This window comes from Notolabrus celidotus, chromosome 3, assembly GCF_009762535.1.
Source record: "Notolabrus celidotus isolate fNotCel1 chromosome 3, fNotCel1.pri, whole genome shotgun sequence".
Classification (NCBI taxonomy): domain Eukaryota; kingdom Metazoa; phylum Chordata; class Actinopteri; order Labriformes; family Labridae; genus Notolabrus; species Notolabrus celidotus.
Window position 1 is genome coordinate 12,544,017 of NC_048274.1, and position 26,183 is coordinate 12,570,199.

At 39.9% G+C, this 26,183-nt stretch overlaps 1 protein-coding gene across 2 annotated transcripts in view; it reads right to left on the bottom strand.

The window, feature by feature from the left end:
* sbf2 (SET binding factor 2) overlaps positions 1–26,183 on the bottom strand; it is a 139,142-nt gene that overhangs the window by 46,665 nt on the left and 66,294 nt on the right. For both annotated transcript variants that reach the window (XM_034679642.1, XM_034679643.1), the window contains exons 7-17: positions 24,790–24,922; positions 23,274–23,382; positions 22,796–22,909; positions 20,331–20,408; positions 19,924–20,037; positions 19,006–19,134; positions 18,613–18,711; positions 18,288–18,492; positions 17,023–17,132; positions 15,261–15,410; positions 5,176–5,244 (exon numbers count right to left, since the gene is read on the bottom strand). In XM_034679642.1, the coding sequence (XP_034535533.1) occupies positions 5,176–5,244; positions 15,261–15,410; positions 17,023–17,132; positions 18,288–18,492; positions 18,613–18,711; positions 19,006–19,134; positions 19,924–20,037; positions 20,331–20,408; positions 22,796–22,909; positions 23,274–23,382; positions 24,790–24,922 (1,310 nt within the window). The remainder of the gene's footprint in view (positions 1–5,175; positions 5,245–15,260; positions 15,411–17,022; positions 17,133–18,287; positions 18,493–18,612; positions 18,712–19,005; positions 19,135–19,923; positions 20,038–20,330; positions 20,409–22,795; positions 22,910–23,273; positions 23,383–24,789; positions 24,923–26,183) is intronic.

Consider the following 26,183-nt stretch of genomic DNA (forward strand, 5'->3'; position numbering starts at 1 on the left):
AGGAGGGAGTATATCACTATCACATCTCGCTGCCATGTGACTGCTGAAGAGGAGGAATGTAGGGTTAAAGACGAGAAAAAACACAAGAATTAAAACCACAAGGGTAGACAGTGAAGGGGAAATGTTGTGTACAGGTCGAAGGAATGAGGCTATCAGAGTTTGGGATCTTGTTTTGAACTCTGGGACAGGATCCCATGGTTCGCAGTATGATTGAACGCAGCCTCAAATATCATCTGTGCTGCCATACAGCATCCCGCACGTCTCTCTCAGAGACTGAGAAACGGTGAGGGGATCAGGAAGACTAAGTGAAGACTGCTGTGTCTGATATGCCACCAGCCTTGGGGCGGCCACATTATTTACAAGTGTTCTAGAAGAATTCACGGCATTCCTGAATTGTCGATACAAAAACATAGTCATTATTTCTGGACAAGTCATTTGTGGGAATGCATGCCTGACCTGTACACAATTGATCTCAGCATTTTTGTGATTCTTCATGAGTCAGTGTACTGTGAGGAAGACTACTCGCATCCTGGAACCATGACAAAGTCAGACTTCTGTAGACTATTTATTTACAGTTTTCAGTCTCGTCAAACAAACAGAGAGAAACATGCTGAAAGTCAGACTAATAAACAAATCTATCACAGCATCCATAGGCCATAACTGTGTAAAAACACAATGTACAAGTCACATAAATGTTCCACAACAAAGTAAACACAGATACGGTAAGTCAAGAGTTGGACGTTTCTCAGACACACAGGGGTCAACCAGTACGTCATTTTCCTCACAAGGACGTGGTGCAGAGTGAGCTACAAATCCCCCCCCACCTATGCGTAAACTATGGCTGAAGGAATGCAAACAGTCAAGTGTTCTTGTTGTGCAAGTCAACCAGATCTGTGTTTGGGTTTACACTTGCAGCTGAAGATTGCCTGTTTCCCCGAACAGAAACATTTACTCATTCAAATATAAAAAAAAAACATGTCAGATGACAAAGAGCAGAATAACATCTGAACAAAGGTGTCAATGACACCTGGGTATCTCCTTTCACTAGATAATAAATGCCAGGGGAACTGTCCGTAGATTAGCCAATCAGAACAAAATGTAACACCTCACCTCTAACAAAAGGACCACTGTACAAGAGTTGACTGGCATTTTGATAAACTTTCCCTGCATGGGCCAACTGACACCATTCATGCATGGTTAAGACCGAGAAGAATTGTGCAAATGATTTCAACCTTCCCTCTATCAGAAAAATTAACAAACATCCATCAAACTTTGTGCATGAGTGAAATGAGGAAATACAGAGGGGTCAAACTGAGGGGAAGTGAGAAGTTGGAAAAGTAAGACAACAAAGCCCAGAATGTGGGTCAGACGCGTGAGCTGTTCACTGTCAGCATATGGTTAGCAATAAAACGAAACATCGTCTGTCTCTATCCGGGAGCAGAAAATCGCAGTACGAGGGAGCTTCCCACGTTCCCCGACCTGGAGGCTTAAAGGCCAACAGGATGGCACCACTGTATGCATGAACACAGAGTCGGCTTGGCAGAGTGGCCAAGAATACCAAACAGGGACATGACCTATGTCTGACTCCTGGAATTTAACCAACAGTCTTTAAAGTGCAGAGCCAGAATAGAAAAACAGTTTTAATTCAATGTTTGGCATGCAGTGGCGGGGGAAAAACCTCCACATATTTCTAATGAACTCTTGAGCATCAAGAAAAAAATACGCATTACAAATAACAACATAATGACGCCATCAAAACACATAAATATGTACTTTACTTTCACATTCATCAACATTAAAAGTCCTGAGGAACAAGACAGCGTGCTGGGAATCAGCGCGCACAAACGTCTTCTGCTACTGCTTACAAGTCGGGTTCAAGATTAACGTCAACACCCAGTTAAGTGGGTCAGTGCAGGAAACAGTTTTGAGAGCAGGAGTGATTTGATTCATAGTACAAACAACCTTCAGACTTGGAGAAACTTGGAATCTGATTTTCTTGCCACTTGCAAGAAGATCTTGCTTTACAGAGAGAAAACCTGGCATCATTTACAGCAGCATGATATCAAACCACTTCTACAGCAGGACTATCATGCTCTTAGTATTTACAGATTATATACATATGGCCCTGATGATATTTGAAACCTGTTCTACTTTGTATTTATGAAAAATTCTGTCCTCTCTGTGTGTGTACGGGCATCACTGTTGAAAAACATCCCACAGATTTCTTTGGGGTAACAGAAAACAGGACTCTATCATACTCATCTGGTTCGATTCAAGGACACAGATAATTTACATCAAAAAATATTCACAGCTGTTAGTTGGACTCAAAGCTACTGTAATGTATTAGCGATGGTTGCGAGACCATGCTAGCAGTTACATAAGCTCCTTGATAGCAAAGATTGAGGCTGGTGAGGGGCTCCTGAAAGATGAGGGGTACATTTTTCTCATTAAAAAAAATGCCTGCTGTCAAACCTCATTACATCGGGTACGCTGCAGTGCTATGGCACATATTGTTCTTCTCAACATCAAGGCATTACGATACATGTCGGTTAACTTCTTAGGCTGCTTTTTGTTATGCTCTAGTTTTTAAAAATGTCCAGGAAAATATGAAACAGGGGGCGATGAATTAGTTGTGAGACATCAGGATCATGTATGCCCCTCCATAAACGCCCATGATGACAGCTGCCAGGATGCTCAATTACCAAGCATTGTTTTCCACACATTTTCACTGCATGATCCTTGTCCCGATAAACCAGAGATTACAGAATCATTTTGGCAGATCTGTCCTGACCTTACTTGACTTTTCACTCTTCTGGTGAGACAGAGCTCAAGCGTGTCAACAGTGCTAATCATCTGTAAGAAACAAGGACAAGTCTGCCTCGTTCTCATATTAGTCTTCATTAAGTGCCGAACAGAAGTCATTTGTAAACGTCAAACTGGAACAGCTCAAAACCAAACCAACGTTGTATAACATTGATGAAAAATAGATGACTCTGTAGTGGTTCATTCTTGTTGCATGGCTCGACAAGCATGCACTAAGCTAAATGCCCTGACATAATACATCAACTCTCAGATATTTGTTATGAAGACAAACAAGAAAAACCATCAATTATGCTCATCACTGAGAGTTACATCAGACTATGGCATGAGAACTGCACAAGTCATGTGGTGGCAGAAAGCGGACCGGGTCCCAGTCCAGCCATCAGACAAAGGCTCTGGTACTCAACGAGAAAGGCATGCAAGGAGAGTTGTGTCCGTCCCCCTTAGCAACAAGCTAGCTGAATATTTATGCAGCAACGCAGTGTTTATAAAGTGGTTTGAGACCCAGAGGTGATGGCTTGTCCTGTCTGAGGGGATTATGTGGTAAAGGTTTGAACACGTTGATCTTTGCAGTCATCTTCGTCTGTCTTGGATAAAGAAAGGTCAAAGGTCAAAGCTCTGCTTTCTTACAACCGTTATTTTTTAGTTTTAGTGATTTAGTTATGAATAAGTCATTTTTTAATGCATTTTTGCTTTTTAATGTTTGATATAGAGACAGCTGAGGAGAGACAGGACATGTGGGGAGCAGAGTGGAGGATGAAATGCAGCAAATAGCCACGGCCGGGATTCGAGCCAGTGACTGCTGTAAGGAGGACCTGTCATCAGTTTAGGGACTAGGACAAAACAGCCCTGATTTTCTTTTGTTTGATAAGACAGACAAAGAGAGACAGGAAATGTGGGGAGCAGAGAGCAAGGGAAGACATGCAGCAATAGAATGGTCGAGGGTGTGGAACCAGAGACGTCTGCAATGAGGACTATAGCCTCTGTATATGGGGCACGCTTAGACCACTAGGCCACCGGTGCCCCAAAGCTAGGGATGGGCAATGATTTTGAAATATTGGAATATTTGTTCACTTATTAAAAATCAAAGAGTTACTTGGAATATTTTCTCATTTTAAAAGTACAATTTTTCACAGTTTTTACCGGCAGTCACAGCAATTTTCTCTGTTTCTGAATCTCACACTACTACACACGTATTTCCAGAGACTGAGCATGGCTGTAACATGTAAACATACACGCCGTCACAGAAACATCGACATAAAGATCTAGTGTGCGTGTGTGTGTGTGTGTGTGGGGGATTATTCAATTAATCGTCAAAAAGATGCCAATGATCATCAAATAGTATTTGGGCTTGAAATGCCCATCCCTACCCAAAACAGCCCTGATTTGACAAGACATGGACTCCTCTAGACTCCTGAAGGTGTGCTGTAGTATCTGGCATCAAGATATCAGCAGCCGATTCTTTGAGTCCTGGAAGCTGCGAGGTGAGGCGTCATGGTTGTCCAGCACATCCCACTGGTGGTGGATTGGATTGAGATCTTGGGAATTTAGAGACAGAGTCAACACTGTCGTCTTCCTCTGGGCCATCTTCTTCTGACGCTCTGTTATCCAGTTTTAATGCTTACAAGCAGATTATAGCTGCTTTCAGGAGTGAGCATTGGCACTCTAACCCACTACAAAATACGTTGCACTGTTTGTTCTGACACCTTTCTATCAGAACCAGCATTCATTTTCGTCAGCAGCTTCAACTTCAGGAGCTCTTCTGTTTGACTGAACCAGACAGGCCATCCTTCACTCCCCATGTGCATACATGAGCCTCAGCCATCCATGACCTGGTTCACCTGTTTCCTTTCTTGGACCACTCTTGGTAGGTACCGACTGGGATTACCCAACAAGAGCTGAAGTTTTGGAAGTAGACTGACCCAATCCTCTGGCCAACACAATTCTTTCCTTTATCGAAGTCACTCACCTTACGCTTGCCGTCAAACTGCCAGAGACTGAAAAGTAGCCTGAGTAGTTGTCTGGCACAATTACAAGATGGACCCAAGTGTTCAGTTAAATTTATGAGCAATTTTACTTCAATAATAAATTCTTGCAATGAAAAAAAGATCCAGGGACTTAGCAGTAAACGTGGATTTGAAGGTAGACGTGCTTACAGCCTCCATTAAACTGTTTTCCTGAATTTTTAATAAAGATCATTTTTGCTCGGAGCCCCAAACTTCAGTGTGCGGTTCCGTATACCTCACTTGAAGCTGCACTGAACATTGATTAGTTTGCATGATGTTGAATGTAGGAAAAAACCCAGCATCACAAAATCGATCTAACACACACTGATCCAATAGTTCATTTCCTTACCCTGTAAAAGGCTGTTGACAGGGGCAGCAGTGCAGCGGCCACTGTGAACTCCTCTGAGCTGGAACAGTCCTGTGGGTCAAACAACAGGGGAGACATGAGAGCGAGGCACGACACAGCGGGCAATATGTTACACAGCTCTGTTACACATTTTAACATGGAGCCTTAAAATAAGAAGCAGTTTCCAACAGAGGTCACGCACATGAAGGTCAAAGGGGGACGTTGAACGGCAGTGCTCCATTTCTCTTATTACTGGTTATGCATGACACAGACAAGACAAAACAATGTGTCTCATCATGACTGATGCTCTGCTGTGAATTAACTCACCAGAGATGTGATCCATGACAACAGCGGGGGACAAAGAATCCATCATCGGCACACATAACCTCTTGTTACATAAAGACTCTCCTTTTATATGTCAGGGGCAATGCTCAAAAAAAACGCTCGCCAAAACCCCTTGCTGAGCCCGGCTTCACTATCAGGACATATGCTTCCAATACTCTTATATAATGCTCGCTTTGACACAATACTCAAAGAACTCTCAATTTATTAGCCATTTAATGTTTTCCATTCTTGAACTAGATTACCATATATGTCTCAGTGAACCGAGTTGCATAAAAAAACAGTCATGTTGGCAATGAAATACTGCAACCATTTCTCAAGAAGGCATGACATGCCAAAAGAAAATTACAATCTCATTTTTATTCATATTTATTTATTTAGTTTTACAATTCTAAACAAGGCCTTGACATCTACATGCTATGCCAAATTGTACCAGTATTTGGGACTGCTTCAAGTCAAAGAGGCGGTGCTTAATGGTGCTTTGCAGAGAACATGAATAGTACATCAAGAGGCTTAGAGAAGGGAACTTAGAGGTCCGAACAAAAACTTTCCTTGCACAGATCACAGGGGACGATGAGAACAAAGATACTTAGAGAAAAGGACACAAGTTGGACTCAAAAGTAGTGAATTCACAGGAAATTGGTGCTTATCTCTGGAAAGCTTTTGCAGGGATTTATTGTTGAACTCTGTAAATGAGAATGGCCAGAGGAAACTTGACTTAAGGCCTTTAGCAAACAACAGCACTGGGCTTGATCGCTGATTAAGTGTTCAGAACCGGCAGCTTAATGGCTTATTTTTCACCCAAAATAAAGGAAATTATGAACCTTTTCTCTCTTTTTTGGTTACGCAAAATTCCAAACGCACAAAAAATAACCGCTTCAGTTCTCTGCAGAGTTTTTCTGTCACTATGCAACAAATTATCAGTCTTCAATCTGACAAGGAGAGGTAGGGGGAAAATGTTTCACTTTCCGACAGTGGTCTGTAACTGGACCTATGTGGCTGCCATTCTTAGAGAGAGAAAAAAACACACAGACAAGAATGTAGAGAGGGGAGAAAATGTAAAACACAAGTTCCACAGCTACACATGAAAGCCTGGCCCCCTGTGGACTAATCAACATAGTTTCTGTTTTATTTTTTTTGTCCCCAGTGTTTTTCTTAGCAGTTATTTGGGCTGCGGTAAAATGTTCCAGCTTGGAGCCGCACCAGAGCATTGTTTACCAGCATCCTTAACAATGCTGCGGGTCACAGGAGTTCATGGACCCCCAGTCCACACTGAACAACAAGTGGAAATGCACAGGCAGAAGACTTATGTGTGAATAATTAACAAAGCAGCGTTACTCAAACAAAAAGAGTCAAGTTCAGCGATGCATATCAGCAGTTCTGTAAAACTGAAAGCTACGATGACGGACTTACTCAGCACTAAAAACGGCAGCAGGACGGGACGCTGATTTGACCAGAAGCTGCTTTCACGTGTCACATCTTATGTACAGCTCAGGTTTGCTTAAGTTTTACCTACCATCACCCACAAACCTCTACATCAGGCAGACTTATTTCTAAATAAGAAGTTTATGAGGTTGACTCACAGACCTGACAGATAAGCAGTTCAATCTACAGGTTTCTGATTAAACTAAATGAAAAGTGAAAGAAAACATTAGGCAAGGTGTTTGAGACTCAAATACCCATAAGTCACATTCTATGTCTGAAAAAGAGGAGTGATTCAAATCTGCTGCGGGGGCTTTTGGCAGCTATTAAAAAAATAATCAATCACTAGAATGTTGCTTAAACCAGCAGCACCCACAGTGGATGACTGGTTTGGAATAATTTTGGAAATGTTTAAAATGGAGAAATTGACCTCTCTAAGGATCCAAAAGGACAAATTCTATCAAATTTGGAATAAGTGGATTCAATTTATAATCCCAGTGTGAGCAGATTTTGTACGACTCCACCAACAAATATACATCACTCCCCCGATGGAGAGTTAAACATAAATGTAAGCTCCCTTAGTTCTTATGTTAATAGTTGTATATCTGACGGTTTTATGTAAGGGATATATGCAGGAAAATGATTGTTGAAATGTTTAGAGTAAAAGTGAGAGAACTAAGTGTTGACTACTGACGGAAGAGGTGAAGATTAAAGCTGGGGTTGGTAGTCAGATTTAGATACACTATTTGTTATACTGGTTAAAATGATCTTTCTGTTCCGATGATGACAATCAATACATAATATGTTCTGAAAAAAGACTGAAAAAAAGACGCTATCTACAGCCGGAGTAAACCTGGGAAAACACCAAATCCCTGCCATCAGGAGCCAAACTATGAAACCAATCAAATCCTGTCCTGCCGTTCTGCCCGCCTCCTGCGCGTACACTTCATGTTTGTTTGTGTTTTTAACTTTCACTTTTATAATGTTTTGGTGTTTTCTTACCGCGGAGTGAGACATGAGTTGACGTAGTGCAAAACACAAACGATGTGCTCAGGACAGGTTTAGAATCAGTCACGATCATATGGTCGCGAATCAGCGGCGCTCATGCATGTGAGCGGGGGCGTCGTTTTGGAGGAGCTCTGAGGGGTTAGATGGAGTCCTGAGGAAATGCTACATTCAAATTCATGCTAGTTTTCCGTGGCTGCCAACCCAAGCTTTAATGAATATGTATAGGTGTAAAAGTCAAGATTATAAATGGATGCATTCACCTGGAAAGATGATGGAGGACTGAAACATTTCAGAACTGAGTGGACTTAAACAGACCATAAAAGACTGGAAAGGGATAACTACAAATATGTAAGTGTTGTAAATTTTGTGATTTTACCCTTTCCAAATTAAATAAAAAGCACCACGTGAGAGAACCTGAGAGAGCAATGCTATTTTGTGTCTGAGTCAATCATTTTTATATGTTGGAACAGATCTACGTGGTGCACTGCGGGGGAATCTTGTCAGCTTATTTTAGATTACAAGACAGGAGGCTGTTTCTGCATCCCCACACTGCTGTTTGCGAGGACACCCTGCTGTCTCCCTTTCCTCCAATTATTTACAGCATGTCTGACCATTTCTTCCCGTTGAAGCTACAGGAGCGATGATGGATAATATGATGAATAGCACAGCTATTTGCCTCAGACACGTACCCACTGAGAAAAAACAAGAAGCGAGAGCATGTGACAGAAACAGTGCAGGATGTGAACAAACAGCAGCTTCCTGTGTGTTACGGAGAAGCTAACGTTTCCAGGAAAGCTGCTAGATGAACTGACACTAATGGTATGCTTTTACAAGACTTTAGTGGCTACTGACATACTTTTCACTGTTAATTGGGGCAGAGAGGAGGAATTAGCAGCATACCTGACTACTGTGCTGTCCAGACGACAAACAAACAAAGATTCCATAGCGTAAGCATAAAATCTGATAAACTCAGATGTTTACCTGTCCATGCTGGTGGACGTCCTAGAGAAACAGTTATCAGAACATGGGAATGATACCCAGTGTGGATTCCCAGTGACCCTGTTACGCAAGGAAGTCCATCAAGGCCACAGACACAGACAGGGGCCATGTTCTCACAGAAAGAGACTTATTTATGATCTAAATAATGTAAAAATGTAATGAAGTCATCTATACGCTACTAAACAACATGTTTAAAGTGACTATATCTCAGCGGGCAGCCTCAAAGGAGGGATGAGGAGCAATGACTCTGTTGGCACACACATGCATCAGTCTGTGATTCAGACAGGACGGTCAGACAAAGAAGAGCCTCGTCCTGTCCAAAAACATCTGTGTGTAATGTGTGTTCCTTCACGTTGATCCACATCAGACGGTCAAGCTCCGGATCATGCGGAACTCATGGACTCCATGCCGCTGTTGCCTCTTCCCATAGTCCTCCCGCCCTAATCCCCTCTCACAGTAAACTGCAGTCCGGAGTGTGTTTTTTAGCACCATGATGAGGCCCTGGGCCATGAGACAGCCGAGCACAGAGGGCTCATAATCCTATCTGACAGGAAATGGTTGGGATGCCAGGATACATCCACAGCAGGACTCATTCCCCCACATGGCTTGCGCAACGTGTGCTGCTCAAATCTGGAGCACTGACCAATGTACAAACGCACACAAACAAATGAACGTGCAATTAGCTCAGATATCTTAACGAGGGTTGTTACAGTGCGTGATTCATGGCAGAGGCACGGTGCAGATAAGGATTACAGCAGATGTGGAAAGAAAGAGGAAAATTCCTCACTTTAAACGGCCTTCATGCTGTATCCACTCATTCAAGAATGTTTCAACATTTTTTATCTGTTACAGAAAAATGTACAGAAAGAAGAACAGATGAACAAGTTCTGACAAGCAGCAGTATCACCTGATTCTAATGTCCTGACCTTTGACCTTTTGTATTACACGCTGCGCTCCCCTGCAAGCGTTTCAGAGAAAAACACTGATTGTTACCAGACAAAGGAAATGTCACTTAACCTGAACATGACAGAGAAGCATTTAATGTTGTAATGTCTGCTTCGTAATGGTGATGTCATTGAAAATCAATGTGTCATGTCAATACAAGTGCCAGAAATCTTAATAAGGCAACATGCTGTCGCTGGACAGAGAGCAAACAACATTTTTCACTGAATATGTCACTTATGCTTTGTAAGGTGCACACACACCCATCTACACATACACACATGCACACACACACACACACTGCATTATCTTTTGGGGCGTTGACAAAAAGGGCAGCCTGCAGAATATGAAATGTACTATTTTTATTCCTTTCACAGCCCATCTGAGACGAATACCTTACAGCTGAGCTAAAACCGAAAAATAAAAACCAGGAACAAATGTTTGGCTTGGATTCTAAAGTAAGAGAAATGACAAACAATAAACAATTAAAAACAAACCATCGGGACAAAAACATCAGAAAAAAAGGGGCTGAATTTTTATAATCCAGATTTGCGGTCAAGGAAAATGCACTCACACATAAAATCGTTTCTCCATCTGTGTGTTATTACTTTCTCCCTCATGTGTGGCTTTTCAGTAGCATGCCATAGGAAACTAAGGGAGCCAAATTAGTCTTTGCACACAGAAGATAAGAGCAGATAACATATGCATCTTTAATTGCATTTGCATGACAACCACCTGCGTTATGAGATCCCTCTGCTGAATTACGACTTATGGGTTTGATATTTATCTCCATGTGGCATTGTTTTGGGAGTTTTGCTGCATTTTAAATCATTTTGTGATGGAGCAAATTTTATTCCCAGGAATAAAAACAACAGCATTCCACTCATCTGTTTAAAAAATAGAAGCTAACATCAGGATCTTAAAACTGGCCATCCACAGTGTGCTGCTTTGCATCAATACAGACTTAAAGACTAATGTCAGTCCTGACTTGTAGAAGACATAGAGGTATTTTGGAGACATTCTGCAAATCATTGGCTGTTTTAACGTCATGCACGTCACGTACGAGTACTTTCAACGTAGAACAGAGTAAATCTTTGCTGCTTGAAATGCAGACAGTCAAGCTAGGGATTATGCAATAAACCATTCCTTTTGCGTCTTCTTCTGCGGAAAGCCATAAATATTAAATCAGTGAAACAGCAGCCTCACTATGTAGACATTGCAATGGCTAAAGTGATTAATGCTGCACTGGGCTTTTCATTTTGTTCTTTTAAAATGTGGAGCAAATGACACGTCAGATGACCCTGCCTGTCCCAAGCTCTGGCAGATGTAGGGATTAATTGGCTTTCGATCATTTTAAGGGGGAGAAGCATGACTGGAATCTCAAGTCACTCCATGAAAGCTGCACTCTGTGAGGACTGCTTAAAAATATCAAAATCCCAGTAAAAGGGAGATTCAAGGCAGTAAAACATGAGGAACTTCCAATAAAGACCCAGCTGCTCTGGTTGAGTGAAGCCTCACTGACTCTTTATGAGCTATACCAAAAACCCATTAGTTACTCGCTTTGACAAGCAGCCGAGGAATGAGGGCATCGGGAAGACACAAACACACTACCTGACAAACAACAGCACTGATGCGACTCTGTTTCACAACACTCTACCAGACTGTTGAAGACAAACAAACTTAAGAAGAAAGTGAAACTCATCCTACGTACTGTGCTAAAAAACGTCACTCTCCTCTGACTTTTTCATGTTTCATGCTCCAACCTGAAATATTAGAATTACTTTTTTGGCTTGATTAAGAAACAGAGCAGTCTGAACATCTGTTGGAAGCTCAAGATGACCTGAAGGCAACAGGTTGCACCTGATCTTAGTTAAGGGGTTTCATAGCAAAAGCACTTAAAGCTTTTAACATTATGTTTGTAATAATATTAAAAATCATGTTATATCCTCCCCCTCTTAAAACTATCAACCATTTTTTTATTGCTACATTATATACAACCCCAATAAATTCCAAAGCACTTATGTATGGCACTGTAATACTTTGTTTGCATTAAAACATTTAAAACATTGTAGAGGGTTATACCTTGGACTGCTGCCTTAAAGTCTTTTTTTAAAGATATATTTTTGGGCTTTTTTCACCTTGATTGGATAGGACAGCTCAAGAGAGACAGGAAATGTAGGGAGTAGAGAGTGGGGGGAGCCTCCATATGTGGGACGCTAGGCCACCAGCGCCCCCTCTTCAAAGTCTTGATCCTTGCATGTAAGGAAAGCCATCACAAGGAACTGGCTAAAATGTGACCCCCCCCCCCCCCTCTCAACCGGGACAGTGATTGGGCATAATCGAGGGAATAAACTCCATGGAAAAATGGACTCATTATTTAAGACTGAAGGCAAGACTATATGAACAACGCTAGGCAAAATGGACTGCCTACAAGAGACACTGCTCATCATTATCCGACCTGGCTTGAATGTGAATGTCAGACACTGAGCTGTAACCCCCTAGGTTATCATGTCTTGTCTTGTTTTGTTTTGTCCTTTTGTTCTGTGTGAAAAATTAAAAATACAAAAAAAATATATATATATTGTAGAGGATGAGTTGATCTAGCAGTCAACTACCAAAAAGTTTTAATGGGGGGGGATTTTTCGCCTTTATTTGATAGGACAGTTGAAGAGAGACAGGAAATGTGAGGAGTAGAGAGTGAGGGAAGACATGCAGCAAATGAGTATGCTGAAAAAGATTGGTGAGGAGCTAAAATACTTATTTAAGTTCCTCAAAAAAAATTTTCTTTCTATTTGGAAAAACATAGTTATGCAATTTCTTCGGCATTTTACACCACAGCATCACAGTCTTTCTTTAGTGCGCTGTAAATATTATCCATTGTATAAGATAAGATAAGATAAGATAAGATAAGATAAGATAAGATAAGATAAGATAAGATAAGATAAGATAAGATAAGATAAGATAAGATAAGATAAGATAAGACAAAGGATAATGTTTACAGCGGACTAAAGAAACTCATCCCTTCCCTCTGGGACTTGGGAACGGTGATCGTATATAGTCTGACTGTTTCTGTCCATGTTGCTTTTCCAAGATTTTTTGCTCTTAAGTCATTCCTTTCAAGTTTCTCTTTTATTGTCTTTTAGTTTCTTTCTCATTTGTAAAGCACTTTGTATTGAAAAGTGCTATACAAATAAAGATTATTATTATTATTAAGAATTTAATACATACTAGAGGTAAAGTTACCTTTGACATCAGCTTTCAAAAAATCAGAATAAGAATATTTATCTTTATTATAAAAGTAGCTCATATTCAAGTTCATTTTTTAACTTGTATGCTGTTTGGTTAGATCTATGAGCATACATCTGCAAACACTTAGCACACAGTGATGTCTGAGAAAATCAGTCTTAATATTTCAACAATGATAATTTAATATTCTATTGTTGTCACACGAATAATGCAAAACGTTTGAAATGAGATTCTTATATTATTGTGGGTAAAAGAACAGAACACAACAAAAGAGATAAAATGTCTGCTCGGGCACGGAAAGAAAATAAAGTTTAAATATCTGTAATAAAAAGTCCTATATTGGTGGTTTTATCAGCTGTTGACAATGTAAACAATTGTTTAAAAGATTTAAATTTGAACACAAGCTAACCTCTTCAAAGTCTTGATCCTTGCATGTAAGGAAAGCCATCACAAGGAACTGGCTAAAATGTGACCCCCCCCCCCCCTCTCAACCGGGACAGTGATTGGGCATAATCGAGGGAATAAACTCCATGGAAAAATGGACTCATTATTTAAGACTGAAGGCAAGACTATATGAACAACGCTAGGCAAAATGGACTGCCTACAAGAGACACTGCTCATCATTATCCGACCTGGCTTGAATGTCAGACACTGAGCTGTAACCCCCTAGGTTATCATGTCTTGTCTTGTTTTGTTTTGTCCTTTTGTTCTGTGTGAAAAATTAAAAATACAAAAAAAATATATATATATTGTAGAGGATGAGTTGATCTAGCAGTCAACTACCAAAAAGTTTTAATGGGGGGGGATTTTTCGCCTTTATTTGATAGGACAGTTGAAGAGAGACAGGAAATGTGAGGAGTAGAGAGTGAGGGAAGACATGCAGCAAATGAGTATGCTGAAAAAGATTGGTGAGGAGCTAAAATACTTATTTAAGTTCCTCAAAAAAAATTTTCTTTCTATTTGGAAAAACATAGTTATGCAATTTCTTCGGCATTTTACACCACAGCATCACAGTCTTTCTTTAGTGCGCTGTAAATATTATCCATTGTATAAGATAAGATAAGATAAGATAAGATAAGATAAGATAAGATAAGATAAGATAAGATAAGATAAGATAAGATAAGATAAGACAAAGGATAATGTTTACAGCGGACTAAAGAAACTCATCCCTTCCCTCTGGGACTTGGGAACGGTGATCGTATATAGTCTGACTGTTTCTGTCCATGTTGCTTTTCCAAGATTTTTTGCTCTTAAGTCATTCCTTTCAAGTTTCTCTTTTATTGTCTTTTAGTTTCTTTCTCATTTGTAAAGCACTTTGTATTGAAAAGTGCTATACAAATAAAGATTATTATTATTATTAAGAATTTAATACATACTAGAGGTAAAGTTACCTTTGACATCAGCTTTCAAAAAATCAGAATAAGAATATTTATCTTTATTATAAAAGTAGCTCATATTCAAGTTCATTTTTTAACTTGTATGCTGTTTGGTTAGATCTATGAGCATACATCTGCAAACACTTAGCACACAGTGATGTCTGAGAAAATCAGTCTTAATATTTCAACAATGATAATTTAATATTCTATTGTTGTCACACGAATAATGCAAAACGTTTGAAATGAGATTCTTATATTATTGTGGGTAAAAGAACAGAACACAACAAAAGAGATAAAATGTCTGCTCGGGCACGGAAAGAAAATAAAGTTTAAATATCTGTAATAAAAAGTCCTATATTGGTGGTTTTATCAGCTGTTGACAATGTAAACAATTGTTTAAAAGATTTAAATTTGAACACAAGCTAACCTTTGACCCAGTTACTGCTACATGATGCAATGTCACTGAGTGTTACATTATGTGTGGGGTAGGAGACAGACGGGAGGAGTAAAGTTTTTTTCCCCCCAATGATGTTTTGACATGAAAGACTTAAAATCCATTCAGTTTTGTGTCATCTTTCATCGTTCTGATCAACTGATAGATTATCTGACTGATTGAAGGACGTTGTGTTTACATTGAAAAAACAAAAATGTGACTTTTTAGATGTGACACCCCTCAATGGCTGCTTGGGGTATTACAGTAGAAGTTTGCTATCAGAGGAGAACAGAGTCTCAGACGTGTGTCCAGTGGCTCACCTGGAGGGCACAGTTCATCATGCGAATGGTGTAGTCAAACTGTTGATGATCCAGGATGGCGCGGTTCTGCTGGACGTGGAGTCTCAGCTCTTCGGTGAGACACGAACGAGCTGCCTTGCCTTTTAGTGCGCGCAGTGCGGCAGGGAGCGTCTGTTGAGAGAAAGACGCACACACAATTAGTATTCAATCAATCAATCAATCAGCCTTGATTTATGAAGCGCTTTTCATACAATGACACTGTAACACAAGTGCTGTACATAAAAACAACTATATATATACATATATATATATAAATAAAATTAAAAAGACCCACCCCCCATCCTAATCCCAACCCCGACTCAAAACCCACCCCACAATTCCAAGGTTAAGAACACAATATATGCAACACCAACACCAACAATAATAACAACAATAACAATAAATTAAGTAAATAAAATAAATAAATGAAAAATAAAAAAGAAGTTGCTGAACGAACTGAAGAAACGCTCTCATGATATCTTAATGAGGAAACCCTGGAGGTAAAATAAGTTGTTAAATGTTAAAACTCAAGAAAGGAAATTAAATTCACCAAAATTAAATACATTTCTAAGATAATAAAACACTAAAATAATAAACTATTAATAGAAAATAATTAACAAAAATTTAATAAATAAAAAGTGACAAAAATTTGAACTAGAAAATAAATAAATAAATAAATAAATAAATAAATAAATAAATAAATAAATAAATAAAACTGTTATAAGAATAAAACTCAGTTAAAAGCGAGACTAAAAATGTAGGTCTTGAGTTTGCTTTTAAAAATGTTTATGCTCTGTGCAGCCCTCAGATCTTCAGGTAGGGTGTTCCACAGGCTTGGGCCATAATGATAAAAAGCTGCCTCATCATGAGTCTTTGTTCTAGCTTTTGGTACAATTAGAAGTCCACGGCCCGAAGACCTGAGGGCGCTTACAGGCTCATATGATAAAAGCAAATCTGATAAATAATAAGGAGCAAGACCATTAAGAGATTTAAAAAGCAATAAAATAATCTTAAAATCTATTCTAAAAGATACATAAAGTGAGTCATTAGACATTAGAGTTTGCTCAGGGGTTTGTGGGCACTCAAACAATTACACTGTGACTCTTTTTTAATAGTGATAGAGTACCAATGTGCTGTTGTTTTCAGCTCTCTGTTTATAGCAACACGATGTACCAAAGCAGGACTTCCAGCTACTTCTACCTGCCATTCATACTCAACATTTCACATCAGAAAGGATTTAAAGCCTCATGGGGGGTTTATAGGATGCAGGCTGTGCATACTTACATTTGTACAGAGATGCATGGTTGGATTACATAACTCCTATATGAAGCCACATGGATACACAAAGTACCTGGCAACCTTCCAACTTTAAACACATGGATGCACATCCAGCACAATATTCATCCAAAACCTCACATGCATGGAGCCAAAGCGAAGGAAAGTTCTCTCAGACATCTTTGAGTGAAGCAGATGCTTGTAAAGTTAACACAAAGGAAACATCAGTGGAGTAAAGAGAGGGAAACAGCATCGTGAATTCAGAATGTGGGATTACAGGCCACGTCTATTTCTGTGTCTGAGTCTCTGTAGGCCAGCTGGGAGATATTGTGTTGATGAATGTGAGGAGAGATGGACAGATCTGTAACAGTCCGTTAGGTGTGTGTAACACGAAGGGCAGATTCCTCCAAGCTAATCAGCATGCATGAAGGTTAAATGAGCTCCCCTGTTGAAAGACATTGTACATCACCTTCTCAGTCTCCAGGGTCTTGTTGTCGAAGATGAAGGATATGCAGCTTCGCACCACCTCCAGCCTGCGAGCGCTGTTGAACACGGAGCTGCTCTTACCCATAATGGACACTAGGAGACAGACAGATGATGCAGGAGTGAGTGCAGATGAAGGCCTCAGTTGCTTCAAATCAGAAAGTGAAGACCATGTAAATGTTGAATTTATCACTCTTTAATTCATTTGAAATGAATGTGTTTCCCTTATAAACAGGAAGCTGGGTTCTTTGGTTGATATTGAGTGGCTTTTACAGATGCGAAAGGCACTAATTGTCAATCATCAATAAAATCAATCTTTATTTACCTAGCTCAGAATCATAACCTTAAGGCGCTTTTAAAAGCATTGCAGGTCTGGACCGTACTCCACGGCTGTTTTAGAAACCGCCTACTATACTAGCAGATTTGGCCAAAATTCAGTATGTAGTATGTGAAAAAGAGCAAAATCTGCAGTATGCCAAAACTATCCAGACGTCGTACAGATTTGGGAAAATTTCACAGTATGCAGCAGTCCAGTCTCCTTCATAATGCACAGTGCTCGTTCTGCTTAGTATTTTTCTTCTTTTTTGACCGGGGGCGCTCAGTTTTTAGGTGCTGTGAAAATTATTAAATTACATATAAACCACTTCCTACCTTTTTAAATCATAAGTGATGCTAAAAAAGCAGTTTTGCTATCAACTAGTAGTAGTATGTAGCAAGCCGTATGAAAACAGCCTCAGTTAAATTATTATCAACGACCCAACATCACGACAGGATAAGATCCAGCCCCATCTTACAGACAGGACTCAGTCTGATCTCTTCTTAATCCACCATGAGCAGAGCACTTTGTAGCATTTAGCAAGTTGCAGCGGCAGAAACCTCCAGCAGGACCAGACTCATGTTAGATGCACATCTGCTGAGGCCATGTTGGAGAGAAGGATAGAGGAGATCCCTCTGATTGTGTAATTGTGAAAACAGTAAAACAAAAACATTGACCACCCTGCTAAATATTTGTAGTTGTCTTCTGTCATGGGACGAGGAGATCTTGACTTGTGTGTTTTTATTAAGTGCCTGTTTTATTTTGCTGCACATGTGAAGCACTTTGTAACTTGGTTTTTGAAAAGTGCTCTACATATACAATTATTATTATTTTCATTATGAGTAATGGACATTTAAGACAACCTTAATTGTGCAATCACTGCTGAATGCAAAGTACATGCAAAGTACATTGTAGATTATCAAAGTTAGCCGTACCAACAGGTGGTCCTGCAGGTACAACACACTTCTTCTCCAGTCGTGTAGATGGAGGTATGCTGCTGTGTTTCGCCACCCCCTCTTGTAGCGTCTTCTCCACCGTATCATCCTCAAGCAGGGGGAAAGGTACCTGGTGCACCCGCAGGTGGGATCCCTCCGACGGCCGAGGCACTTTCTGGAATGCCATGTGGGGGTTTGGGTTCTCCTAGAGTACAGGCATATGGGAAACACATGTATTAATAGAATGCACAGCTGTTTAAACATAGAATACACAGCAACGTGCATGTAGAGGACGATGTAGTTAGAGTTGTTTGCGTGAACTTACATTTCGGTACAGCTGCTCAGAGAGTTCCCTGATGTGCTTCTGCAGCTTTACAGGGCTGACCTCTTCTTCTTTAAAGCTGTCAATGTCTAAGGCCACCAGCTACAGAACACACACACACACACACACACACACACACACACACACACACACACACACACACACACACACACACACACACACACACACACACACACACACACACACACACACACACACACACACACACACACACACACACACACACACACACACACACAATTAAAGTGATGGGATGGTGTTCCTCATCAAAGTCAGTCATTCCTGATGTAAGCTTATTAAATGGGTTGTCTGTCTGTGGATGAACTTTTCAACTTAAAACTAGAAATCTGGGTTTAATAATTCTACTCATGATACCTCATCAAAGAGATCGCAGGCTCTGTAAGGCGGACCTCTCTCTGAGACAAAGCCAGCAAAGGCCATGCCATCCAAAACCTTGGTCAGAAAATCGTTCTCGATGAGGCCTCGCTGGCCCAGGAAGGCAGTCTGGATAATGTCAGAAAGAGAGCGGGTTACAATCCTGCACAGATGGGAGCAATGTAACCTTGTTCATATGATAAATATCCCTCAGAGTGAAAAACAAGCATGATAGTCACTGCTTCTTTTAGAGGACGATCAGTACAAGTGGGCCTCAGACCAAAAATGTTTAATTGATAGACAAAAGGGGAAATAAATCTAGTTAAATATGTCTACATGCAAATGACTTTAATCTACTTTACACATAATTATTTAGGCTTGTGGGTAGAAGAGATAAAACCCAGTTCACTGAAGCCTTCTCCAACAATTCCAGGCAAATAAGAAGAGCGCTTGTTTATAATGTGATCCATGTGGGGTACTTTGTGGATGATGTGCAGGATGAAGAGTTACCACGGAGACACCACAGACACGAATAAACAAAATCCCCGGCACAAAACAAAAATGTAAACCTAATACGTTTCACATGGCTCATTGCCGGGCTTTGCCCAAGGTTACGGGATCGTGTCCGAAGCTTGTATAAACAAAGGGATTGAGTCCTCTGCAACACATTTAAAACAACATGCACACACACACAAACACACGCACAGACTTTATACACCCATGACAGGTTTATCTATCAGGTCTTTGCGTGTAATTCCATCCTCACTGCTGGACTCCAGCTACAACATTCTTGGTGTATTAACACAACAATGTGTTCAACAATTGCTAAAAGAGTTTAATCTCAGGTCACATATTGGAAAATGAGGTTTGCAACATTTTCATTTCACCACTGGAAACTCCATTATGTTGTTATCTTACCTTGTGAAAGTGAATAACAGGTTCAGAGTGGATGCGAATGAGCTGCAGGCAAGACCTGTAGCCCTGGAAGAGTTGTGCAAACAGCCTGAGGAAGACGGCCCTCACCTCCTTGTCCTAAAAACACAGACACAAACAAACACAGACACACACATACCACAACATGACTTATCAAACAACTATGCCACTAATGCAGTCTGATAACTTAATTATGCAACAGATGTGTTTATTTATCTTAAGGGTTATGGGTTACTGTCAGTAAGTGCCTTCACTCTGACGCTAACCTCTTACCGATAAGACACTTCTTCTGTCAAAGGCAATTATTTCTCCCTCATGTGGGAGGATCAGGACGTCACCCCCCACAATGAGTTACAGTGAGAGGGGGGCATGTGATCATGAGGATGACTTACCAACAGTTTAAGGTTGGAGGGCGCAGTGCGAGGTGGAGGGAATGCATTGTCTGCTATCTCCAGATCAGGGTGCAAAACCTGTTTAAAAAAACACAAAAATCTTCAGATGATTTCTTTTTGCAGACATCTAGAAAATGCTTTTGAGAACATTATTGTAACTCAACCCAAACATACTTTTGAAATGTTAATAAAAGCAACACTAGACTGACAGAAAACAGGCAGTGAAGGCTACAGGTGCTTGGCTAAGATCTGCAAATAAAAAGAGATGCAGACCAGAAACCTGTGTTTTCTATTTCATGTGATCTAGTGCTGGTCATATTTCATGCTTTGATGAGACAAAGAAAACCTGTGATGAAGATATCAGAGAAGATCCGTGCAGAGAGCTGATCAGTCATGTCAGTAAGATGTCCTGACTTCTGCCCTACATATCTGCAAAAGTGTTTCTTTGTCCAATCAGCAAACAACTCTTCAACAAAGGCCCAAATATACACAGTACATCCACAGATATTACTTTCAATCTCAGCGTTTGTGTACATTGCTTATTCTAAACTTTCTTTAACTTCTATGGACTTTTTTTATTTAGTACTTATTTCTTATTTTATTCCAGCCTTCTATTAATACTCTTATTATTCTTACTTTATTTCATTAAGAGGAACTGTAACGACCAAATTTCCCCCCAGGATAAATTAAAGATTTATTTTTTCTTAATTTCTTTGGGGGGGGGTTTCACCTTGCCTGACAGGACAGCTGAAGAGAGGCAGGATATATGTGGAGTAGAGCTCCGAGGAAGCCAACAGCAAATGGACGAGGCCGGGAGTCAAACCAGTGACCTTTGTGACAAGGACTCTTTATGTGGGGCACGCTTAGACCACTAGACCACCGGTGCCCCAAAATGAAGTATTTCTGATTCTGCAATGCTCAAACTTTTTTTTGCAATTTTACTTTTGAAAATAATGTTTTTCATTATCATACTGAATTTCTTACACTTTACAAAGTGCATTAAAAAATTGTGACTCAGGAAGTGAGACAGAGAGTACTTTTTCAGAATATCAGATTGTTAATGACTACAGGTGACAGAAACGTAGAAACATAATGGAAATTACAGCTGTGGTCATGATGTAATTTTACTGTGACTTAGTTAAAGTCAAAACTAAAGAGAAACAACTTATTGATACAAATCACCAAAGACTCATTTGGAAAACCACATCAGGTGCAATACTTTGATTTCCTGTGCAATACCTCAATAACCATGTGCAATATTGTAATTTAATTCATAACGTAATTCATTAATATATTCATCTACTAAAATGTACACTCTGGCTTAGGCAAATTTACTTAACTATGTCCTTAAATAGTACTTTTATACTTCTTTGTACAGAGAGTATTTACTTAGGATTTTTGTATTGATGTTTCTAAAGGTTTCAATATTCTATATTATCCCTACTGTGTTCCAATCATCATGTCAAATTCCTTGTTTGTGTGAGCTCACTTGGCAATAAAGCTTTCTTGATTCTTGATCAGCATCCAACTACCTACATGGTTAGTCCTGTTTTAGTTTGTCTTCATGTTGTTGTTGTTTTTTTGTCTGTTTTGTTGTCTTGTGTGTCCGTTGTTTATTTGCATTACTACCATGTCTCTGCACTACTTAGCACCCAATCTGTGAGAAACACCACTTTGTTAAGCTGTATACACGATATTCAGATGAATTACAATGAAGTTTGAGTTGAGTTGAACTGCATTTAACGATATCCTAAGAAAAGTAACATTAACATCAAAGGGATAAATAATGACAGCATGTTTAAAAACTTTACAGCAAGCTTCACAATCCAGTTATTCAGTCCACCACTAAGTATGCTGGGAAATGCAGCATTATGGGCCATCACCATAACTAGTTAATAGGAAACATGATTACTGAGAGAGTTAGAGCATGTCAATCATGGGGAGAGTTTTTTTGTGTCATAGCACTTTGAGCATCATCATATTTTCATTATTTAAACCAGTGGTTCCCAAAGTGTGAGTTGGGACCCCCTGTGGGGCCGCGAGATATCTTCCAGGTTTCATTTTTTTTCTAGTAATCTAAATTTGCTTATTTTACCCATTATTGTAAAAATATAGACATAAATACTGGTTACATTTGAAATAAAACCCTGCAAATAAGTACATTTTGTTAGTTTTCTGCCTGTCTTTGTTGCCAGATGACTCTTAAAGCTGAGGTCAGGGTTAGCTAACAGTTAATTAACAAAAGGATCAGCAGCAGCAAGTTAATTCACAGCAGCACAGGAAATGCAGCCACATGTGCATGTAGGTAAACTAATTTTGAAGCAACATTTAACCACTTCGAGGGACAGTGGGGGTCGCAAGCATTTGGCACCTATATTTCGGGGGTCGCAGGCTGAAAAGTTTGGCCTGATTTTAAACTATATATAAACTCACACCTGAATGTGTCTGTATATGTTTGTGCTTACCAGAGACAGGGCAGTCTGTGTTTGGTGTAACACAGGTTCAGGGAGCACGGACAAGTGGATACACTCAGGGATCTTTATTGTTCCTCCATCCAGGTCGGCAATAATAACATCCAACTGGAGAACACACATAAAACACAGACAGGTCAGGTGCTATGATTGCAGCTGGAGAGAGCGCTGTGTGGAACAACACGCACGCCTGACAAGCTTCAGTCGAAACCAGCTACACAAACATCTTGCTGAAGGGCAGATAACTTAATGTGTACAGACTTCCTGAAAACAAGGGGCTTGTTACATTACATATCTCCTTGACTATCCTCAAATGACACCATGCATTATCAGTTTCAGGGTCATTAAAATAATCTCATGTGTGTGTGTCAATGATTCACAGGTGTTTGCATGCATTTAACTTTAACGATCTTGATTTTCAGCTCCGTATGTGAGAGAGTTCTTGAGGTGCTTGTTGTAGATTTGAACTCACCAGATCCAAGATTTCATTCTGAAACATGGAGTGCACTCCGATGATGAAGGGAGTGGGTGAACTCAACACCTCCAGCAGACGGGAAGGCAGGATCGGGATGTATGGGTAACTAAAAATAAGATAAGACAATGACACTGAATACTAAGAAGACAGATGAGGAATTTTTCAAGCCGAGTACGCAACCAAAAGCTCCCCCGTTTTGTGTCGTGGAAGTGGTTAACTTCACGCTGTTTTGAAACCATAACTGGTAAACCCACATCCAATGACGGAACTGCAGACACAAGTAGAAGCTGCACGTGGCACTCCCAAGAAGTTCATGAATGTAGTAATGACATCACTTAGAAAACGTTGACATTTTTACATTATCATCATCACTTTCAGGCATTTGGGCAGCACGCTGGGAAAGGTTAGAGTTACTTCAACACTGATTTACAACACTGCTGCTTCCCTTCTGAAGATCAAGTATGATGCAATGATTCCAAAAATAGTAAAAGGAAGTCATTGTTTACTTCTCTGAAACAATCACATAATCTCAGAAATTCAAGCAGCGCTCCTGAGTTTATTTCAGAATTAACACAAAAAAGAAAACTAGTCTGAAACACATCGCCACTTTTTTACAAGCTTTTGAAGCAGCGACACGAGTTGATTTATTAAACTGGAAAGGTTGCACTTTTGAATGTACCTGAACATGTTTCTATAAGTTCTCCTCAGAGCAAGTACAGGTGGGACACAGATCAAAGGGGGATGCATGCTTACTAATCGACCACAGATGATGTTGTTCTCTCTGGTAAATAAAACATGGTGGCATCCGTTTTTTATCATTCCTACAAAGCTGCTGGGGACAGTTTTACAACCCTTGATGTACGACGCTCGACTGCAATTAATCTGCTTTAATTCTCATATGTTATTTTTTTGGTGACTAACTCAGCGAAAAACATGAATTATTTTGATAGCTGTACTCATAATACAATGTGCAATATAAATAAAATTGTCATTGTTAAAAGAGACATTGTGAAATGCTTTGTGGAGCTATGTAGGAAAATAACAACTCCCAAAATAGTAATGTAGTTTTTCTTTGTACATCCTGACATTTCTGTTTTTTCTTTCTTTCAGTATTCTTCCAAACAAAACAACACACTCCCCTACACAAGTGTATTACAGTTTGGAGTCATTGTAAATCTTTGAACAAGGGAGGAATAATCACTTCTCGTTAAATAAGTTGAGCAGATTCTTAACTATACACACATTTTCTCCCTTAAGGAAAATAAGTTAAAAACTGTCCATTAAGTGAAAAGTGCTTTGAAAATAAAACTTTAGTTAGCAGCTGTAAATTGGTAGATAAAAAGGTTAAAATAGGTCAATATTTGTTTTTTGAAAGGATAATCTTAAATGGATGATATGCCTGAAGCTTAGTACCATGATGAATAAAGTTAATCATCAGTCGAATCACAAGGGAAGGCAGTGGTGGAAATTCACATGAGCGTGTGTTTCAAAGCTGGGGTTGGACCGTACTTACCTATATTTGAGGGGGAACATGAGGGCTTCCAGGGCACGACACGCCTCTCCCAGCCTCTGGTAACTGGTGGAGTGGAACAAGACCTTGTGTTCCGTCAGAACCGCACAAAACAGGCTTAGGACATTTTGGATTCCTGGAAGATGAAAACAACAGAGAACGAAATGAATGAGGTATTTGTTGGAATGTGACGGACACATTGTTCCAGAACATCCATCAAACACTCGGGGTCATTTGTGGACACAGATTAGACCGCACTATATTCTTTAGGGGGTTCTGTTCGTTGTCCACAAGAGCTTTGATGCTGATCACTTCAGTTCAAAACAAACATTATCTAGAGTGTTGTTTTGTGATTTCTGCAGGGCTGTGCAGGCAAACCAACCTTTATGTCAAAGGTTGGCTACTAATTGACAGCCATGTTTGACTTTTCTCAATTCACTTAAGAGTTTTCTGTCAGTGCAGAGGAAACTGGTTCTACTTCCTGACTCTGTGGGGATGATTCAGATCTGATTGAACTTGTCAGTATTCAGAGTGACAAAATTGTAGCTGTGTTTATTTCTTTATTTTTGTATTTAAATTAATTAGAACAATGCAGTTTAATCAACATTTCAGCAGTATGCCTCAATGTAAATATGCTGGAATTAGCACAAAAGCTAAATTTCATCAGTAGTCTTAAGGCAGTTCATTCTTTATCACTCTATCAGCAAAGAGAGCATCACTTGGTCTGCACTCTGCAGATGATTCAGTTGATTGAATAACAGGAAATAACACCTCTGAAGCTTGTTTGCCTTCCACAGGGGATCAATGGAAGGCAAACCCAAACCCTAACCCAGGCTGAAGCTACAAACAGATCTTGAGAAACAGATCATGAGTTGCGGTAAATGCAGCTAAGTTACTTCTCCCCTCTTGCCACATTGTTAAAAACAATTTTACTGTTAAGTTGTACGTTTTGGGGGGCTGTTACACCTTTATTTATAGAGGAGAGGACAGTGGATAGGGAATAAAGCTTGGATAGCGTGTGTGATAGACATGATGGAAAGGGGTCACATGCTGGAAAGGGGCCACAGGCTGGAATTGACCCGGGCTGCCCGCTATATGGGTGTGCATCTTTAAATAAACACGATCCTCTCTGACACCAAATCTATTAGTACAGGAGCACCTCAAGGCTGTGCGAGTTCCCCTGTCCTCTTTACACTCTACACTAATGAATGTAGCAGCAGCCTCCCTGGTAATCTGGTTTTTAATGTTTCAGATGATACAGCCATTCTCAGTCTGGTGCACCAGGACTCAGGTCTCTCGTCATATTTTACTGAGATACAGACCTTTGTTCAGTGGTGCGATGACAACCACCTTTTAATCAATGTGAAGAAGACACAGGAGATGGTGTTTGACCCTCG